The 19,489-nt window shown below is 50.0% G+C and overlaps 1 protein-coding gene across 1 annotated transcript; it reads right to left on the bottom strand.

Annotated features, from left to right (window-relative positions):
* Positions 1 to 1,149: 1,149 nt before the first annotated feature.
* On the bottom strand, positions 1,150 to 11,256 carry PGC (progastricsin). Its single transcript, XM_055574683.1, is given in 10 exon segments — positions 1,150 to 1,305; positions 1,971 to 2,069; positions 3,110 to 3,257; positions 3,743 to 3,865; positions 5,382 to 5,581; positions 6,438 to 6,556; positions 7,549 to 7,666; positions 8,134 to 8,216; positions 8,219 to 8,283; positions 11,195 to 11,256. Coding segments are annotated over 10 exon segments (1,173 nt in total).
* Between the last annotated feature and the right edge of the window lie 8,233 nt (positions 11,257 to 19,489).

Here is a 19,489-nt window from a genome sequence, read left to right as displayed (position 1 = left end):
AGGCCTGTGCTGGGACTTGGCGTTTAATTTGGAAACTTGGATCCATTTGGTTTCTACCCCTTTTGCAAGTTTTCTCTTTTCAGGAAGTAATGTCACGAACCACAGATCATCACAATATGCCCTGTGGCCTATTTGACCCCAGTGAGAGGTGTGCAGTGCTCTGGCTTTCCTGGAGTCTAGGAAAGAGGTGGGGTCCCAGATGGTGTGTTGTTGCCATAGAAACCCCTCTGTGTCAACCCTCATCCTCCTGGTTTGGAATGGGGTACCAGACCTGGGTCTTGAGCATAAGGAACAAGGTTGATCAGCGTGGTGAAGGAAATATGACTATAAAATGGAGCCCACCTCCTCTCCCATCATGAGTTCTTCATTTATCTAGGTGGGGGCCCTCCCCACCTAGACCTCATTACCTGGAGCTTGCAGGTACACCACCACCATGTTGCTGAAAAGAGAAACTTCCTGACCTTTTCATGTCACCCTCCCCTGATGGACGGACATCACAAGATCCTCTGGTGGCATCAGGTGATGTCTCCCTAAAGGACCCACATCTGTTACAATGCTCATTGTCCTCCAGCCTTCTTCTGAAAGCTCCTAGGGCAAACTTGATCACAGATAAGGAGGAAGAAGCCTAGATTTAAGACACATGGGACCCCTAGTCACACTGCTAGTGATATGTGTGGGGTAACTCTGGTGGTAGTTTGGTAAATTAGGTCAGCAGAGCATTTTGGACTGTGCCTTACAAAGGAATGCCCTGCCTGCATGCCACTACCACGGTCTTCCCTCTCCAGAGAGAAGATGTGAAGAGACTCCAAACTTTGAGGGGTACAGGGCCCACCCCCAAGCCTACCTCATGCCCTATTTCTCTTAGAAACTCAGTGACCCACGACGAACCTCCTAGAAACTCAGGGACAACATGGTCCAATAGAGACAAAGTTGCCTCTGATTCTTATTGTCCCGTTCCCTGAGCCTTACAGGCTGCGACTGCCCTCTAAAAACAACAGGATGGCCAACGTGGAGAAGAGCTGTTTATTATTAGAGAAAGTCCAGAGTCCAGAGAAGGGAGGCTAAATGCAGAGAGGAAGTGCAGAGAGAACCCCCTGTAGGGTGGAGTGTCCAGAGGGAGAAGGAAGCCCGGGAGTCCAGGCACTGAGTCTAGGCGGCCGTGGCAAAGCCCACCCTGTTGTTGCCCAGGTCATAGACGGAATAGTATGACCTGAGAAAGACGTCCCCAAGGATCCACAGGGGCTGGCCATTCTGGGAGGGTAGGTAGGTGACCTCCACGCCCAGGATGCAGTAGCTGTCGTCGTTCTGCACAACACACAAGGGCAACACTCATTCATCAGCTCACAGGTGGACCGGGCACTGCTCAGCCCAGAGCCCCAGGCCAGCAGCACAGATACAGAAACGGATGAGCCCGAGTTTCTACCCTTGAGGCCTCACAGGCCAACTGTGGCTGAGGGCAGGTTGCAAGGGCCCTCCCTCTGCAGGATCTCCTCAACTCCTGGTAGTAAAGCCTTGGAGCTAGATCAACCTAGGTTCAAACCTTAGCTTCACCCTGACTAACAATGTAGCTTTAGGCCCATGAGTTAACCTCTCGAACCTCCAAGTTTTTACTTGTAAAATAAAAATTCATATCTCCCTCACTAAATGTTATGACGAGTCATCAGGAAAATGTAGATAAAGTGCTTCACTTGGTGGCTGACTCTTGTAAGTGCTCAATAGAGAGCCAGTGCCTCTCCCCCTTAATTAATAATAATTATTATTAATAGATGATTGTTCTGCTCTTTCACAGCCTGGTTCCAGAGAAGGGGGTTTAAAATCCATGAGAGGGGAAGAGAAATCAATGCTTCAAGGAAATGGCACAGTTAAGGGGACCGAGTGTTTCTGGCTCCTCACAGCTTCCTCCCACCCCTCACCCACCTCCATCCCTGACCTTCTGCCCAGCGGTTCAGCCTGCAGGAACCAGGACTTACATTGAGGATGTAGGAGGCGGGTGGCAGAGGGAACTGCACGCCATTGATGACAAAGGTGAGGGTGGGCAGGTTCTGGATGTTGTTACAGTCCACAGGAAACTGCAGAGAGGAACAGCGCCCGGGTCGCCTCATCTCCCCGCCAAGAGGACCTGCCAGCCCCATCGCTGCAGCCCCTGGGGTCCTGGGCCCGAGCCCCAAGTCTGCTCTTGGATTGGAGGCTGCAATACCAATACTGCTGGTGTTACCCATGAGGACTCGTGTACAGAACCTCCAAGTTGTAGAAGCTGCTGTACAGAGGGTGGGTTGTGGGGGGACCTGAGTCATCTTTCTCAAAACATGCCTCTTTCTTGAATTTCCCCCATGAAAGTTTAAATCTACACCTCTTCCCTGCAAGTGTCCTTTTAAAATAGGTCTGATGCACTACTCTGTGTAAAATAGATGGCTGATGGGAAGCTGCTGTATAGCACAAGGTGTTCAGCTGGGCGCTCTGTGGTGACTAGACGGGTGGAATGGCAGTGGCCGGGTGGGAGGTCAAAGAGGGAGGGGATGGATATATGCATGCCTCTAACTGATTCTCTTCGTTGGACAGCTTTACACAGCGTTGTAAAGCAACTATACCCCAATAAAAATTAAAATAATACATAAATAAAATACACAGGTGTGTAGAAAGTATATCTCATCAGCCCACCAGTTAGTGAGAATACCTTAATTATGCAAACCCTTTGGTAGGTTCAGGAGCGGGTAAGGATGGGGCAGGGCCCTGCCCCATCCACCTCCCAAGGTGGAGGTGAGGGAGCTCTGGATTCAAGAGTTATTCCTTGTCGCTCTCGGGCTTAGTCCCACAGCTCTTACTGCAAAGCCCAGCAGGTGTTTAAACTGTTTCCTCTAAGAGGTTGAAGCTCAGAGGAAATTCTGCCTATTAGTGACCTCCCATACCAGCACAGGCATCTGGCCCCCCTGAATCAGCCTTCGGCCCCCAGCCAGCCCCCGCCCCAGTCATCCCGGGGCCCCCACCTCCAGTGCCAGGAGGCAGCGAGAAGCACGGAGGCCAAGAATCAGGCTATTCCTGTGCTCCCAGGAAAAACCATAAATGCCCCCTGGCCGCTCCCCGGGAAAGGGCACGCCTCTGCTGCATGCACCTGTCCATACTGGTCCTCCTGGGCTCCTGTGGCCTGCAGAAGGGCACTCAGGAACTGCTGGGGCACCGTGAGCAGAGATGTGCCGGTGTCCACGATGGCCTGGCAGCCTGCGGAGCACCAGCCCGTGGCCTGGTTACCAATGAGGAACCTGAATGGTGAGAAGATGGGCAGTCTCAGCACCTCCCAGCTCAGGGCAGCTAGGGGCTGGGCCACAGCCACCGAATCAAGGTACGCCTCAGGAAGATAAAGATTCTACAGAGGTCAATCCAACCACCCCCCAGCCTCATAACAGTCTGTCCAAGTCCGCCTGAATGGCCATGTATTCTGTTTCTAAAAAGTTCCACAAATAGTTCTAGAAAGACTGATGGCCAGGGCTATTGATTCGTTGTAAATACTTTGAGTAAATTAGTCCCTCCCCCCACACACCCCAGTTTCTAATCTCTAAGGCCCTAGGGTTGGATGACAGGGTCTGAAATGTCTGGGATTCCAGACCCTGCCTCTTCCTGTGTTGTCCCCATCACACCCACCTTCTCCAGGCCAACCAGGGTCTTGAAACCCCAAGACCTGGATGTGTGTGTGCAACATCCTGCCCGAATGAAATGCTCACACCCCTGGGGCCCACCGCAGACTCACTCCTCAAAGCCAATCTGCCGGTACAGCTCCTGAGTGACGGGGGCCCAGTAGATCTGCCCTGTGTACAGGCAACTGTCCACACCCCCAAAGATGACTGCTCCCCCGTCCTGAGAGCCCTGTTGGCTGCAGAATGTAAAGTGAAAGGTAAGTTAGGAAGTGGCTGTGGGAAAGGCAAGAAAATAGAAGTCCTGCCCTGGCTCCAGACTGGGGCTCCCTGCGGCAGGGCTGTGTCTCCCCTCAGACTGGGGCTCCCTGAGAGCAGGGCTGTGTCTCCCCTCAGACTGGGAACCCCTCAGGCAGGGCTGTGTCTCCCCTCAGACTGGGGCTCCCTCAGGCAGGGCTGTGTCTCCCCTCAGACTGGGGCTCCCTGAGGGCAGGGCTGTGTCCCCTCAGACTGGAGCTCCCTAAGGGCAGACATTGTGTCCCCCACCTCTGACCAAGGCTGGGAATTCCCAGTGCCTCCGGCTCTCAAATGAGGCCGCTCCACCAAGTGCTTCCTCTGGGAAAGCCTCTGGTCATCTGGCCTGCAGCCCTGTCCCACCTCTCTCCTCTGCCTTTCACTTAATGCTGCTGGTGGAGCGTGTCAGCAGGAGCCTGACCGGGGCCCAGTTTGTTGTTTACTGGAATCGGAGGGAGGAGGGGCCCAGGGGGAGTGGAGGGCACGACCTCCCTGTTAGACAGTAGACGAGCAGGAGAGTAGCACTGGGCAGCGATCCTCTGGGCTAAACTCAAGAGTACTTGTAAACAGAGGTCAGCAACCTTAGTAACAGGATAATATTGTTGAAATTCGGGTTCAAATGACTAAGCCCCAGAGAGTAGATGTTGACTATCTCTAGAAGGTGGTTGTCTAATTCTACAGAGGAAAGATGGAAAGTCCCCTCCAGGCCACCCACCCCTTCCCACCGCTTGGCTCCAGGGCCCGTCCACGTAAATGACCACTTTTGCTTGTGTTTGTGGTAAGAACAACAATTTGTTTGAGTTCATGGTGGACTGAGGCCAGAAGACCTGGCTAGAACAATAGATCAAAGGAGATGAAGCAATGGATTATTACACAAAAGAGGTGTCCAGGTAGAAAACATTTGGTCAGAAGGAAGTGAACTCACTGCAGCTCTGGGCAGGCATTTAGCCCTAGAGGTAGGAGAATAGTGAAAGTGTTAGCTGCTCAGTCGTGTCTGACTCACGGCGACCCCGTGGACTGTAGCCCACCAGGCTCCTCTGTCCATGGAATTCTCCAGGCAAGAATACTCGAGTGGGTTGCCATTCCCTTCTCCAGGGGATCTTACCCACCCAGGGATTGAACCCCGGTCTCCCTCATTGCAGGCAGATTCTTCACCATCTGAGCCACCAGGGAAGTCCCATAGTGGTAGGAGAAGCTGCAACAATGCTCCAGGCAGAGTTCTGCCGGAGGAAGGGGAGATTCTGTCTTGGCCAAGAAACGCAAAGAAGAGACTGAGTGGGCTGGGGACAGATGCAGGGATGGGGAGCACGGAAAAGGAAGAGTCAGAAGCCCAGGAGGAAAGGTCCTGCCAAATGCCTGCTGGGAATGCCTGCCTCCAAACTCCAAAGTGTTTGAACCTCAGCCGTCCAGGCCCGTGGAAGCTAGTGGGCTGGGAGCCAGGGACTGCAGGTAGTTCCTTACCTGCTGAGGTAGAAGCTGAAGATGGGGCTGGTGAGGGCACCCTCCTGCAGCATGCCCTGAAGGACGGTGGTGGCCCCATCCACGGACAGGGAGGGGTAGGCCATGCCCATGATGCCATCAAACTTCGCATAGAGGAAATTGGTACCCGGCTCAGTCTTACTCAAGCCGAACTCCTGGTTGGGGACCTTGATGCCTTGGACCTGGAGGGGACGCAGAGGATGGGAAGTGATGAATGTAACTCCACACACCTCCCTCTGGATCCCCCTCCTGAGACCCATCTGTCTGTTCTTCATCCCTCCCTCACTTCTGCCACCTCGCTTCTTGACAGGTTTGTGAAAGCCACTTTCTCTTCCAAGGAGCCACCCTCACCTGCTGCAGCACCGCCCACCCCAACCTGCTTCTCCCTGAGGCTTTAAGCTCCTTAAGGAAAAGAAGCAGGTCATCCCAGTCACTCTGTGTCCTCACTACCTGGCACGTTGTGGCCCACAGTGAGGGGTCGATGAGTGAATGGATGAGCCTTTTCTGGTTTTTTTGGCTGCACCTCACAGCATGCAGGACCTTAGTTCCCTGACCAGGGATCAGCCCCCTGCATTGGAAGCTCAGTGTCTTAACCACTGGACCACCAAGGCAGTTCCTGGATGAGTCTCTAGTGTTATGATTTTCTGGCCTGTATGGTAGAGTATGGGCTTCCCTGGTGGCTCAGTGGTAAAGAATCTGCCTGCCAATGCAGGAGGCATGGATTCAATCCCTGGGTCAGGAAGACTCCCTAGAGAAGGAAATGGCAACCCACTCCGGTATTTTTGCCTGAGAAATCCCATGAACAGAGGAGCCTGGTGAGCTATACAGTCCATGGGGTTGCAAAAGAATCAGACACAACAGAGCAACTCAACAACAAACAATGGCAGAGCACTGGGTGTTTCCCATGTTTTTCAAAGGCCTCCGTCTAAGTCTCCCCATCAGACTCAGAACTATGAGGTTAGAATCGAGTTCACAGCCCCAAATTACCTTGCCTATATCCTAGGAAGAGGTGAGGGCTCAGCCGGCAGCATCACTCACCGTCAGAGTATCATAGCCTAAGATGCCAGTGAGGCTGCCGCTGCCATACTGCAGGGAGAAGGTCTGCTCATTGGTGGAGTAGGTGGAGGATAGGCTGTGGTTGAAGCGGGTGTGGCTGGCTGCCGGGAAGGGAAAATTCGGGAAGTCATGCTGGCCCCCTCTAAGGTCTGCAAGGCTGCCCACTTGTCTCCCAGCCTGTACTCACATCCTATAGCCTCAGCACACACACACACACACACACACACACACACCCCTCCCCCTGCCAGCCAAGGAGTCAGATGGTAGCCAACTGACATTCCTGGCATTGGAAGACCCTTAAGAACTGGACAGCTTTGACCCCAAAGCACCCACCCCCCCAACCTAACATAATCACAGAATCGCCAGATGCCCTAGGATGATGACCTCCCTAGGATTGTAGTGTGGGCAGGTTGTATAGTATCTATCTCCATCTTCCTGGCCCCCAGCAGATCTCCTGATACATGGCAAGTGTCGAGAAATTACTCATCAGATGAAGGAGTGCATGGACCTCCAGGGTATTCTCTGAAACTTCCCTCACCCCAGGGAAGAAGCTGGCCACACCAGGATCCTGAGACAGCCTAGGATGGGGCCAGCGAGGGACCTTCTGGACTAGAGGTGTCAAGACCCAAACCCCAAGGCTTTGGCAGGGGCCAGGCCCGCCCTAGGAAGTGTGCATCTCCAAAGACAGTGACAGGAGGAGGACCACGTCTATGTCCTTCTCCCGGGTCCTTGGGAGAGTTCAGTAAGAACTTAGTAAATCGTGGTGGGGGAGTAGCATAGAAAGAGTGTTGTAGAGTGGAGTGGGCCGGAATGGCATTGCCCAGAGTGAACAGAACGAGGTGGAGTGAGCTGGGCTAGGCTGGAGTAGGTGAAGGAATATGTCCTGGTAATCAGAGAGGGGCCACCCACGCTCATGGCCAGTTCCTTCCCTCTGGCTGGGACATGTGCTGTGTGACACTGGACAAATCCCTGGACCTTTCCAGGACTGGAGCTCCCTGCCCACCCCACCTCCCCGCCCCCCAGCAATCTTTAGGAAAGTGCAGCCTTTCCCCAGCAGGTGTCAGTGCCCTCCCTTCCGCAGCCCAGCACTCACTGCAGGCCTGGCTCTGGCAGTAGACAGAGGGCACCCACAGGTTGGATGAGCCGGTATCAAAAAGGACCAAGAAGTTCTGTGGTGGCGTCCCAATGCTGATCTCGCCAAAGTAAGCAGCCTGGGTGGGGAGGAAGGGACATGGGGCAGGCTCTTAGCTCTGGGTGGGGGTCGGGGGTGGGTCCTGCTTGTGGTGGGGGCATTGGAGTCACTCTAGTGCTCTTCCCATCAGGCCCAGCCTTCTCCATGGCCAGAGCAGCAGAGTGGCCAGCCCCACAGCCCACACCACAAGCAGGGGCTCGAGCCTGCCCTCCACACTTGCCCAGAACCCACAGGCCCTCAGTGTGAGCCCGCCTGGGGCAGCAGCAAAAGTCTGCGTGGACTCAGCTGCCAGCTCATCAGGGGTCCCTTCGTGCTTTCTCAGGCAATGAAGTCTCCGGGTTGGCAGGCAGGTCTGAGAGACAGGGGCAGCCTCCAGGGGGCGAGTGGGAGGGTGCAGAGAGGGAGAGTGCGGCTCACAGCCCAGGCCTGGCCCTCAGCCTTTGGCAGCAGGAGAAGGGGGAGCCGCAGGGGAGGGTCAAGACTCACGTCCATGTAGTCCATGGTCTCGGTGGCCACACTGAAGTCACCAAAGCGGTACTTCTGGGCCGGGTCGTGCTTGTAGGTCCTCAGAAGTCCTCCAGGAGGCCCTTCTCCTTCATGGTCTCACGGATGGACTTAAATTTCTTCAAGGGGATTCTGCAGAAGGGCTGGGGTCAGGGCAGGGCCTCCCTCTTTCCTACTGCGCCTCTAATATCCCAATCTCTCTCTCCATCCCTAACTGCCTCAGGCTCCCCGTCGCTCTGTCCCCGGGGTCCGTTGCTTGTATGTGTCTGTCTCCCTCTTTCTCCATTTCTGTCTCGATCTCTGGCTCTCTCTGGCTCTTTCTCCCTCTGCCTCTCTTTTTCTCTTGGAAAACTCTTCTCAGGACTTGCTCCAAGATTCAGAAGACAGCTACCTTCACCCAGGCCTGCCCCGACCTCATCCCATGGGTTGTCATCCCACCCTGGTCCTCCACTCTCAAATACCCCATAAACTCTTTCCCAGGAAGGGGAGAGGAACTTTAGACATTACTCTTTGGAGGATTTGTGTGGTTGGTTTGTTTGTTTTGGCTGTGTTTGCTGGATCTTTGTTCCCTGACCAGGAATTGAACCCACGCTCTGGCAGTGAAAGCGCAGAGCCCTTAACCAGTGGACCACAAAGGAATCCCCAATTTGTGCATTTTTAAAAAAAGGTTTCAGAGGGACTTCCTTGGTGGTTCAGTGGTTAAGACTCTGCACTCAATGCATAAGGCACAGGTTCAATCTCTGTTTGAGAAACTAAGATCCCACATGCTGCACAACACAGAAAAATAATAAATTAAAAAGCAATACATAATTCAAAAAATAAAAAGGCTTCAGAGATGGCAAAGTTAACCCCAAAGGGAGTCCCCCGGATTGGTGGCCCTCAGGCAACTGGCACCGGCTGGATGTGACAGAGCACGGGCCCCAGGGAGCCGTACTAGACTGGGGACTCAGAAGACAGGGTCCTAGTTCTGCTGCTCCGGGTCTGGCCTGGGTCAGTCATGCTCCTCACAGGAGGCAGGGACCATGGGGAGGTTGGCTGGACTGGTCCAGAGCCCAGATCAGCCTCTGGAACTGGAGCTCCTGAATTATGGGTTTCTGCCCGTGCCTTCCCAGACCTGCCTGCTTCCATTGCCCAGGGGTCTCTGCCAGTGTCCCCAGGCCTTGCTCCAGGCTTCTGGATTCCTGCTTCCTTCCCCATCTCTTCCCCATTCCCTCAAGACCCTGCATTCTCCAGAAATTCTCTGCTAAACCCCTTCACCTTGAGATATGAAGGCTGATGATTGCTTCACACCAACACGACTCCAGAATTTGCAACTCAAAGAAGTTTCTGAGAGAAGCCAACTTTCCACCAAATAAAATGCCCTTTTAATGGTGCAATCGCAGGCAATGAGGCAGGCTGGGCGCCCTTTTGATGTCCTGTGAGCTTGGCTGCCTTATCCCCTTTCCCCTGGCACCTCAGCGTATAGAGATTACATGACTGGTGTTTCTGCTTAGATGATTTGGCATCTGTCAAATAAATTTGGGGCCCTTAAGAAAACTTCTAGCAAACATCTCCCTATCTAGAAATAATTGTACCAGCCTTTCAAGGTCTTTTTTTTTTTTTTTTTCAGGCAGAAGTTGCCCCTACTCTCTCTGTTTCTGGTCTATGCTTTATCATCAGTGGGGGAACAGATGGTGCTTCTCCCTCCTACTGGAAGCTCCCTGAAGGCAGAGGCCATATCTCTTCCCATCCTGAGATCTGTCCAGTGCCTACTCAGGGAGCCTTCCCTGCCTCAGAGCAGAAGGAGGTCAGCCAGAGAGCTTCCGTGTCCCTTCCAACACGTGAGGACAGCAGAACGATGGGGGGTATGTATATGAACTAGGAAGCAGATTCTCAACCAGACACCAAATCTACTGGCACCTTGATCTTGGACTTCCCAGCCTCCAAAACTTTGAGAAAAAAATTACTGTTATTTATAAGTCATCCAGTCTATAGTAGTTTTGGGTTTTTTTTTTTTTTACTTGTTATTTTCTATTGGGGTATAGCTGATTAGGGCTTCGTGGGTAGCTCAACTGGTAAAGAATCTGCCTGCAATGCAGGAGATCCTGGTTCAGTTCCTGGGTGGGGAAGTTCCCTTGGAGAAGGGATAGGCTACCGAATCCAGTATTCTTGGGCTTCCCTGGTGACTCAGACGGTAAAGAATTCACCTGCAATATGAGAAGTCAGTTCAGTCGCTCAGTCATGTCCGACTCTTTGCGACCCAATGAACTGCAGCACGCCAGGCCCCCCTGTCCATCACCAACTCCCAGAGTCCACCCAAACCCATGTCCATTGAGTTGGTGATGCCATCCAACCATCTCATGCTCTGTCGTCCCCTTCTCCTCCTGCCCTCAATCTTTCCCAGCATCAGGGTCTTTTCCAATGAGTCAGCTCTTCGCATCAGGTGGCCAAAGTATTGGAGTTTCAGTCTCAACATCAGTCCTTCCAATGAATAGCCAGGACTGATCTCCTTTAGGATGGACTGGTTGGATCTCCTTGCAATATGGGAAACCTGGGTTCAATTTCTGGGTTAGGAAGATCCCCTGGAGGAGGGCATAGCAACCCACTCCAGTATTCTTGCCTGGAGAGTCTCATGGACAGAGGAGCCTGGCAGGCTGCGGTCCATTGGATCGCAAAGAGTTGGACATGGCTGAGCAGCTAAGCACAACACAGCACATAGCTGATTAACAATTTGTGAGAGTCTCAGGTAGACAGCAAAGGGACTCAGCCAGGCATGTACATGTATCCATTCTCTCCCAAACTCCCCTCCCATCCAGGTTGACACATAATACTGAGCAGAGTTCTCTGTGCTATAAGGTAGGTCCCTGTTGGTTATCCATTTTAAATGTAGCAGAGTGTACACATAGATCCCAAACTCCTTAACTATCTCTTTCCCCAGTTCTTCCCTCCTGGCAACCATAAGTTTGTTCTCTAAGTCTGTGAATCTGTATCTGTTTTGTAAATAAGTTTATTTTTTAAAAAAGCTGCCAGGGCTCCTATCCCAGCATTCAGGCCCCAGACTCACTTGACCAATGCCGCTGCCTCCAAGGCCTGGAGGCAGACCAAGGCCAGTACCATCCACTTCATGATGCTGATTTCCAGCTGGCTGCAGCAGAGGCAACTCTGAGTTGAGCTGTTGCAGTGGAGTGAAAGCCTGAATAGTCCTTCCTGCTTTATACCTCTGGGACCCAGCCCAGTCCCTGCCTCCCTGCCCTGGACAAGCATGATCTCAACCCTGGGTGTACCCTGGGCTCCCTGTATCAGTCGTCTCTGTGTGTTTTCCTTTGTGAGGGTGGCATCAAAGGACTTTTCATCCTATTGACTTTTGAGAACAAGCAGTGGAGGCCAGGAGGTGTGAGCGATGAGATCAAACTTGCCGAAAGATGGAGTGGCAAAATGACTTCTTTGCCCAGGAACCAGAGGTGTGAGCTGGGCATTTTGGGGTGAGGGCCAGAGGAGGGCAGAATGAGGGCTGTAGGGTCTATAGGCAGGTCTACAGAGAAGTCCGTAATTCCAAAACTTCGGAACAAAAAAACTCTTTGTTGTGGGGCTGTCCTGGGCATTGTAGGATGTTGAGCAGCACCCTTGGCCTCTACTCACTAGATGCCAGTAGCAGTCCCCCAGGTGTGACAACCAACAATGTCTGCAGGCACAGCCCAGCTTCCCTTTCGGGAGCCAAATAGTTGAGTGTCACTGGTCTAGAGGTGATACACTCAAAGATTCTGGCTTGAGTCAGGGTTCAAGTACTCCCAAGCCCTTGAGGGATGCAGTTAGGGTGTCTGGGGCATGATGGGGTCAGTAGCTAGGATAAAGGTAATGATGATGGTGGGAATGATGGCGGCATTATTAGCATGGATGCAGGTGATGGAGCTGGGTCGCCAGTGACTGAAGTCAGAGCGACCGGGGGTAGCTCTAGAGGACTTCCTGGTCAAACGGGGCATTTGGGGAAATTCTCATCGTAGTTCAGCAAGCGCTCAGGACACCCACCTGTAAGCCACACTGGCTTCTGGTTGTCCAGACACTGGTCTGCAGCAGCAGGAGGCCTGGGCAGGGGCATGGGAACAGGGGGCCGTCCCAGGCCCTGCTTCTTCTGTCTCTCTTCTTCTGTCCTGTTGCAACTCTGCCCATGTCTTTAGTTCTCCTAAAACACCTGTGTCCTCCATTACCCTCTTCCCCAGCCCTCGTCTGTCCTCCTTCCTGCTCTGAGCCTGATCTCCCATGTCCTCTTCTGTCCCTCATCTCCAGGTCCTGCCGGCTTCCCGGCAACAAGCTTCTCACTGCCTGAGGTGACCTAAAGCTGGCCTGGTGCCCACCAACCTGGCACTAGAGAACTCTCCATTTTAGGGTGAGTGGAAAAAGTCCCCACCCTGTACCCCCTCTGCCACCTCATACCCCTCACTCAATGCTCCAAAGAGATTGTCAGGCCCTTGACCCCAGGAGGGAGGCCAAAACCAGGCCTGCCAAACACTGATAAAATCCAGCCCGTGGGGACTTTCCACTCTGGCCACTGCCACCCACTGCCCTGCCAGAGCCCTGGAGTCTCCCCTGGCCCTCGATGGAGGAGGGGCGGAAGGGCTCTAGAGGTCTGCCCAGGCCTGGCAGAGAGAAGGAGGTCCTTGCCTGACTGTGTCTCAAGGCCAGGTCAGCTCCCATTCCCGCCCACAGTCTCCAGGGACACGCTGGACTCTGGGGTGGAAGGCAAGGTAAGCAGGCAGTGCCTTCCCTGGGGTCCAGTTTGGGAGAGCAGACAAAGGAAAGTCATAGGAGGGACTTCCCTGGCAGTCCAGTGGTTAAAATTCTGAGCTTCCACTGAAGGGAAATGGGTTTAATCCCTGGTCAGGGAAATTCTAAATGAATGTATAGCAACCAGGACGCAAAAATGCAGGGCTGACTACAATAATGAGGCATGGAACTTACTCTCAATTATCAGAATTACATGTTTTTGAATTTTATGTATTTATTTTTATTTTTGGCTGAACTGGTCTTCGTTGCAGCCTGGACTTTTCTCTAGTTTCAGCAAATGGGGGCTACTCTCTAGTCGTGCTGCACAGGCTTCTCACTGCAGTGTCTTCTCTTGTTGCAGAGCATGGGCTCCCGGCACACAGGCTTGGTAGCTGCGACCTCTGGGCTCTAGAGCACAGACTCAATAGTTGTGGCTCACAGGCTCAGTTACTCCGAGGCATGTGGGATCTTCCTGGATCAGGGATTGAACTTGTGTCTCTTGCATTGGCAGGCGGATTCTTTACCACTGAGCCACCAGGGAAGCCCAGAATTAATTTTTTTTTTTCAGAATTAAATATTTTTTTAAAAAGGAAATTATAGAATCCTTAGAGTCTTGCCACATCCTGTGAATATAGCAGAATCCATGGGGTCCCCTAAGTCTTGTGAGGCCAACCACACTCCCCAGTATGGGCCTCCTGGGACCCTTTCCTTATCTGGTGGATCTCAAGGAGTCTGATGACTGTGGGCTAACAACTGTCCCCAAACCCTGATCACCTCACATCCCTTCTGAGTATCCCTGGCCTAGGGATGTGTATCCCTGGCCCAACTGCATGGAGCCGGGGTATCTATTTGGTTGCCGGACCCTGGGGCTCTGCTGCCTCAGCCTGCCCAACCTGACCTGACAAAGCTCAGTCAGTCCCCTTGGTGTCCCTATATGTCCTGAGTCCTTGTCTGCTCTGGCTGTCCCCCACCACCCAGCTCCCCATTCCTGGGAAGCCCATTTCTCTTCCTTCTACATGTCCAAGTTCTGCCCATTCTTCAGGACAGCTCCTCCTAGAGCCAGGGATGTGCAGAGTTGGAGGACCCCTTAGAAGTAATCCAGGCTGCCCCCCTCCAAGGACAGGAGCCCTGGGAAGCCTGATCCACTGGCTCCCCACCAAGTTTATCGTCTACTCCTAAATGCTGCCCCTCAGCTGGTGTCCTCCCTTTGGTGCCCAATGGCACACTGTCTAAGATTTGTCTCCAGTTGTTTCCTGGGGTATGTTTCCTCCCTCCATAGACCAGAAACTGCTAAAAAGTGGAGGCTGTGGCTTCCACCTCCCTGTGCTTGGCCCAGAGCTCAGGAAATCCCAAACAGTGGATGGAGCCCGTGGGGCAGTTCTCAGTGGGGTTTGGTTTTATCTCCCATACCTCACTATCCCAGTGCTCTGATTTCCACCCCACACTCCAAAGGGATCGTATCAAAATACAGGGCCTGGGGTCCTCTCATAGTGATGGTCTCCCAGGAAAGAGGCATTTTCTTCTCATTCTCTGGTCTCCTCTCTAAGTACCACCTGCCTCAAAACTCACCAAAGCCTCCCTGTGACTGACTTAAATAAAATCCAGACTTGTTACCCTAGCCTTCAGGACACACTCTGGCTGGCCCCTGCCTCCGTTTCCATCTTCACCTTCCACTGTTAACCTAAACATGCTCTGTGCTCCAGTCATAGCGATCTTCTTGCTTGCTCCCCAGGAGGCCTGTTATTTTCCAGCCTCCATGCTTTATCCATGCTGTGGCCTCCATGCAATACCCTTCGCAGGCATCTCCACCTGCAAAACCTCCTCATCCTTCAAGACCCAGTACAAAGGCCATAAAGCCTTCCCTTCTGTGTCTACCTACCCTCAAATTGGCCTCTATTGTAGAGGACTTTGCTTTCCTACCCTTATGGTATTTATTTCATACCACCTTTTTTTTCTTTTTTTTTTTTAATATTTATTTATTTATTTGGCTGTGCTGGATCTTAGCTGCAGTGTGCAGGATTTTTTTTTTTTTTTCAGTTGCGGTATGTGGGATCTTTAGTTACAGCATGCGAACTTTTAGTTGCCGCGTGTGGAATCTACTTTCTTGACTAGGGATTGAACCCAGGCCACCTACATTGGGAGTGCAGAATATTAACCACTGAACCACCAGGGAAGTCCCTATTGCATATCAACTTGTATCCATCCCAGTGACTTGCCCCAAATCCTCAACGAAAAGCAGAGGTTATTTCTCTCACCTGGCTCCTTAAATAGCTCATTCACCTTTCAGAGTGACCACAAGTGAAACTGGTTGCTGGGAGTGTCTCAAGAAGAGAGAATAGGTACTAGCCTGCATACTGCCACTGCTAATCCTCACCCATGGCAGACATCACTAATCAAACAGATCACACCCTTTCATGGAACTGAGACATGACCTCAGAATCCTTCCCAATCCAGTGTTCATACAGCCATTCCCAATTTTGAAACAACAACCCCCAAGTCCTTTAATGGAGGATTTAAGAAAAAATTCTGTGTACTAAATTTAAATTCTATACATAAACCACTTTTTAAAAAAAATCAAAGCAACGTGGAACAGCAATGATTTGTACCATTCTAAATTATTAAATTCTCTCTAACTCTTAATGTACACAGCGAGATTTTAACATAGCTGTAATCAGAGTGTGAATGCTATTTCTGTTCTGTTCTTGTTCCTGAAGATTGTTATATGCACACTTCCGTGAACTGAGATAAGCCACATTCTTATCACTCTTGGTGGCTACGCAGTGCCCTGTCATTTTGGGAGCTGGCACTACTTAGCCCTATGATTTGGGTTGATTCTAATTTCTCATTCCCATCAATAGCACTTGGGCACAAACCGAACACCAACCAAAGGAGGAGAGTTGTGAGCTTCTCATTATCAGAGTCACCCACGTGCTCATGCTCAGTCGCTTCAGTCGTGTCCGACTCTTTGCGACCCCATGGACTGTAGCCCACCAGGCTCCTCTGTCCATGGGATTTTCCAGGCAAAGATACCGGAGTGGGTTGCCATTTCCTCCTCCAGAGGGTCTTTCCCTCCCAGGGATCGAACGTGTGAGAGCAGGCAGGGCTAACATTTGTTGAGTGAATACACAAAGGGCCTAGAACCAGGCGTGGTATATCACTGACTCTCAGTACACATTCTGAGTGGATCCCATAGGTTCTACCTCCCAAAGGCATTCGTGGTCTGTTTGTGTTTTTCCATCTTCACCAACTTTGCCTCATCCAAGCCTTCATCACCTCTGGCCTGAGCAACTAACCAGTTCCTAACTGGCTTCCCAGAGTCACCCACACAGAGGCTAAAGGAGCACCTTTTGAGGAATCCTGGAAGAGAGGTCTCTTGCAGTGGGTGTGAGACTGCACCAGGGAATCTGTCTCTGTGTGGTTCTTACTCCTGAAATAAGCTCACAGAGCTAAGATACCTCACCTCAAGTCCAGGGACAGCTACTATATAAACCTGACATCTTTGGCAGCAGTCTACATGAATTTTAGTTACAGCTTTGGCTGTTGACCTTGTTTTTATAGTTTTTTCCTTAAGTTTTGTGCATTTTATATTTACACCATTATATTGATTTAATAAAACTTATTGGGGGCAAACTGGAAAAGAGGGCTTCTTTTTTCAAGTTCAAGGATTCATGTTTTTTTCCTCCTTTTCCTTTTAATATAATTTTTGAAGTAAAGAAAAGTTACATAGTACAGAGAGTACCCGTATACCTTTCATCCAGAATCTCTTAAAGTTAACATCTGACATCATAACCACAGTACAATGATTAAAGCCAGGAAATTAGCCCTGACCTAATACTATTAACTGATTTATAGGCCTTAGTTGAATTTCACCAGTTTTCCCACTGTTGCCCTTTTTCTGATTTGCATTCCAGTCTAGGTTCCCACATCACATTTAGTTTTTCATGTCTTAGTCTTCTCCAATCTATGAAAGTTCCTTGGTTTTTGTCTTTCGTGACCTTGCTACTTCTAAAAAGTGCTGAGCAGTTATTTCAAAGAGTGTCGCTCAGTTTGGGTTATTCTGATGTTTTCTCATGAAACTGAAGGCATGCATTTGGCTGCAGAAACCACAGAGGTGATATACCCTTCTCAGTGGATGATATCAGGAGGTACCTGATATGGAAAGGTCTCATTACTGGTGGTTTAACCTTAGTAACTTGGTTAAGGTGAGGTGTACCAGATGTCTCTAGTGAACAGTAACTATCTTTCCCTTGAAAATTAATAAGTATCTTCTGGGGAGACACTTTGAGGCTATGTAAGCCTTCTGTTTTTCATCATTCTTCTGCCCATCAATTTTTTTTAAATTTTAATTTAATTTTAAAAATTTTTATTGGGGTATAGTTGATTTACAATGTTGTGTTAATTTCAGGTATACAGCAAAGTGATTCAGTTATATATATATATATTCAGATTATTTTCCATTAAAGATTATAAAATATTGAATATTGCTCGATATGCTCTACAGTAATTTCTGTGTTGATTATCTATACTGTATATAGAAGTTTGTTTCTCTTAATCCCAAACTCCAAATTTATCCCTCCACTCCCTTTCCCCTTTGGTAACCATAAATTTATTTTCTCTGTCTGTTTCTATTTTGTAAATAAGTGAATTTGTATTACTTTTTTAGATTCCACATATAAGTGATATCATGTAATATTTGTCTTTCTCTATCTGACTTACTTCACTTAGTGTGATACTCTCTAGGTCCACTTGCCTTGCTTCAAATGGCATTATTTCATTCTTTTTTATAGTTGAGCTATATTCCATCGTGTGACTATATATACACACACACATATATATCACACTGCCCACCAATTTTAACATCCATTTTTGGTCCTTACCTGCAACAGTCATTATGGTGGTACTTTTTTATGTCCATCATCCCTTCTGTGTTTATTAATTAGAACTCTAACATAAGGAAGAGCTAGGTTCAAGATTTTAAAATGGATTCTTCCTCCCCTACAAAAATATCCCATCATTGAAGTTGTGCCAGGCATGATACTTTATATTTTGTTTAATCAAGCAACCTCACAACAACACCATAAGGTAGGTTACCTTATCCCCATTCAATAATGGAGTCCATTTTATCCATCTGTATCTCAAACAACTGGAAATGGGAAATAGACTGGCTGTTTTTTCTCTGGTCCATTGATTAATGTACCCTTGCTCAGAGACAACAGCTAGCTCATCTGGCTTAGGTGGAAACGGGAATGCACTGGATGGATGGTGAGGCATATATATTGCAACACAGCTGCAGGAAGAGGAAGGATGGGGCAGAGCCTTGGGGTTAACTGAAATCTGGGATTCAAATGCTATCAGGATATTTGCTTTTCATTCCTGCTTTCCCCGTTCTCTTTCCCTCCCTCTCTCACTATAGGCTGCCTTTCTCCAAATAACTGAGCACCAGCACATGAGTTTTTCATTTCCAGAGAAAGAATGAAACCAAAATTCCCAGGGAAGCTCTCTGATTAGCCTATCTTGGGTCACATATCTACTCTTGGAGCAACCAATTGTGGTCAGCAGGCAGAGCCGTAAAAGAACTTGGTGGCTCCCTCAGGAAGCCTTTTAAAGAGTGTAAAAAATAGTCCCCAGAATAAGTAAGGGATGTTTCTGGGCAGACAGATGTCCATGCAGATTATTTCTTATGATCTGTGGACCCTGCTTTGAACTCTTCACTCTCATCTCTTTGCACACTTTTAAGAATGTGCTATATTTAAAATGGATAACCAACAAGGTCCTACTATACAGCATAGGGAACTCTGCTCAATGTTATGTGGCAACCTGGATGGGAGGGAAGTTTGGGGGAGAATGGATACATGTATATGTACAGCTTAATCCCTCTGCTGAACCCCTGAGCTTATCACAGGATTGTTAATAGACTATACTACTACCACTACTACTAAGTCGCTTCAGTCGTGTCCAACTCTGTGCGACCCCATGGACTGCAGCCCACCAGGCTCCCCCGTCCCTGGGATTCTCCAGGCAAGAACACTGGAGTGGGTTGCCATTTCCTTCTCCAATGCATGAAAGTGGAAAGTGAAAGTGAAGTCACTCAGTCGTGTCTGACTCTTAGCGACCCCATGGACTGCAGCCTACCAGGCTCCTCCGTCCATGGGATTTTCCAGGCAACAGTACTGGAGTGGGGTGCCATTATACTCCAATACAAAATAAAAAGTTTAAAAAAATATGACACTGATGTGTGATATGGATTGACTTGGGAGACCAGTCCTCACCATTTGTTGACCACTTGACCCTGACAACTCATTTACTCTTTCAACCCTGAATTTCCCTGATTGTAAAACAGGGATAATCATCTGCCCCTCAGCGTTGCTGGAATTATCCAATAAAACCATAGCTATTATAGTGGCAGCACAGAGCAAGCCCTCAATAACTGCCAACTGAGTCAGAATCTTTTTCTTTACATTGGACCGGGGCTGAAGAGAAAAAGAAACATCCGGAGAGGGCTGTGGATGTTCTGCTTCTTGACATGTGTTCAGGTCACGTGGGTCTTTGAGAAGTCAATGCTGGATACTCACAGTATATGCACCTTTCTGTATGTATG

The sequence above is a fragment of the Bubalus kerabau genome, chromosome 3 (genome assembly GCF_029407905.1).
Source record: "Bubalus kerabau isolate K-KA32 ecotype Philippines breed swamp buffalo chromosome 3, PCC_UOA_SB_1v2, whole genome shotgun sequence".
In the NCBI taxonomy this organism is placed as follows: Eukaryota; Metazoa; Chordata; class Mammalia; order Artiodactyla; family Bovidae; genus Bubalus; species Bubalus kerabau.
The sequence above is the reverse complement of the archived record's forward strand: the minus strand, read 5'-3'. Positions and strand labels throughout refer to the sequence as shown.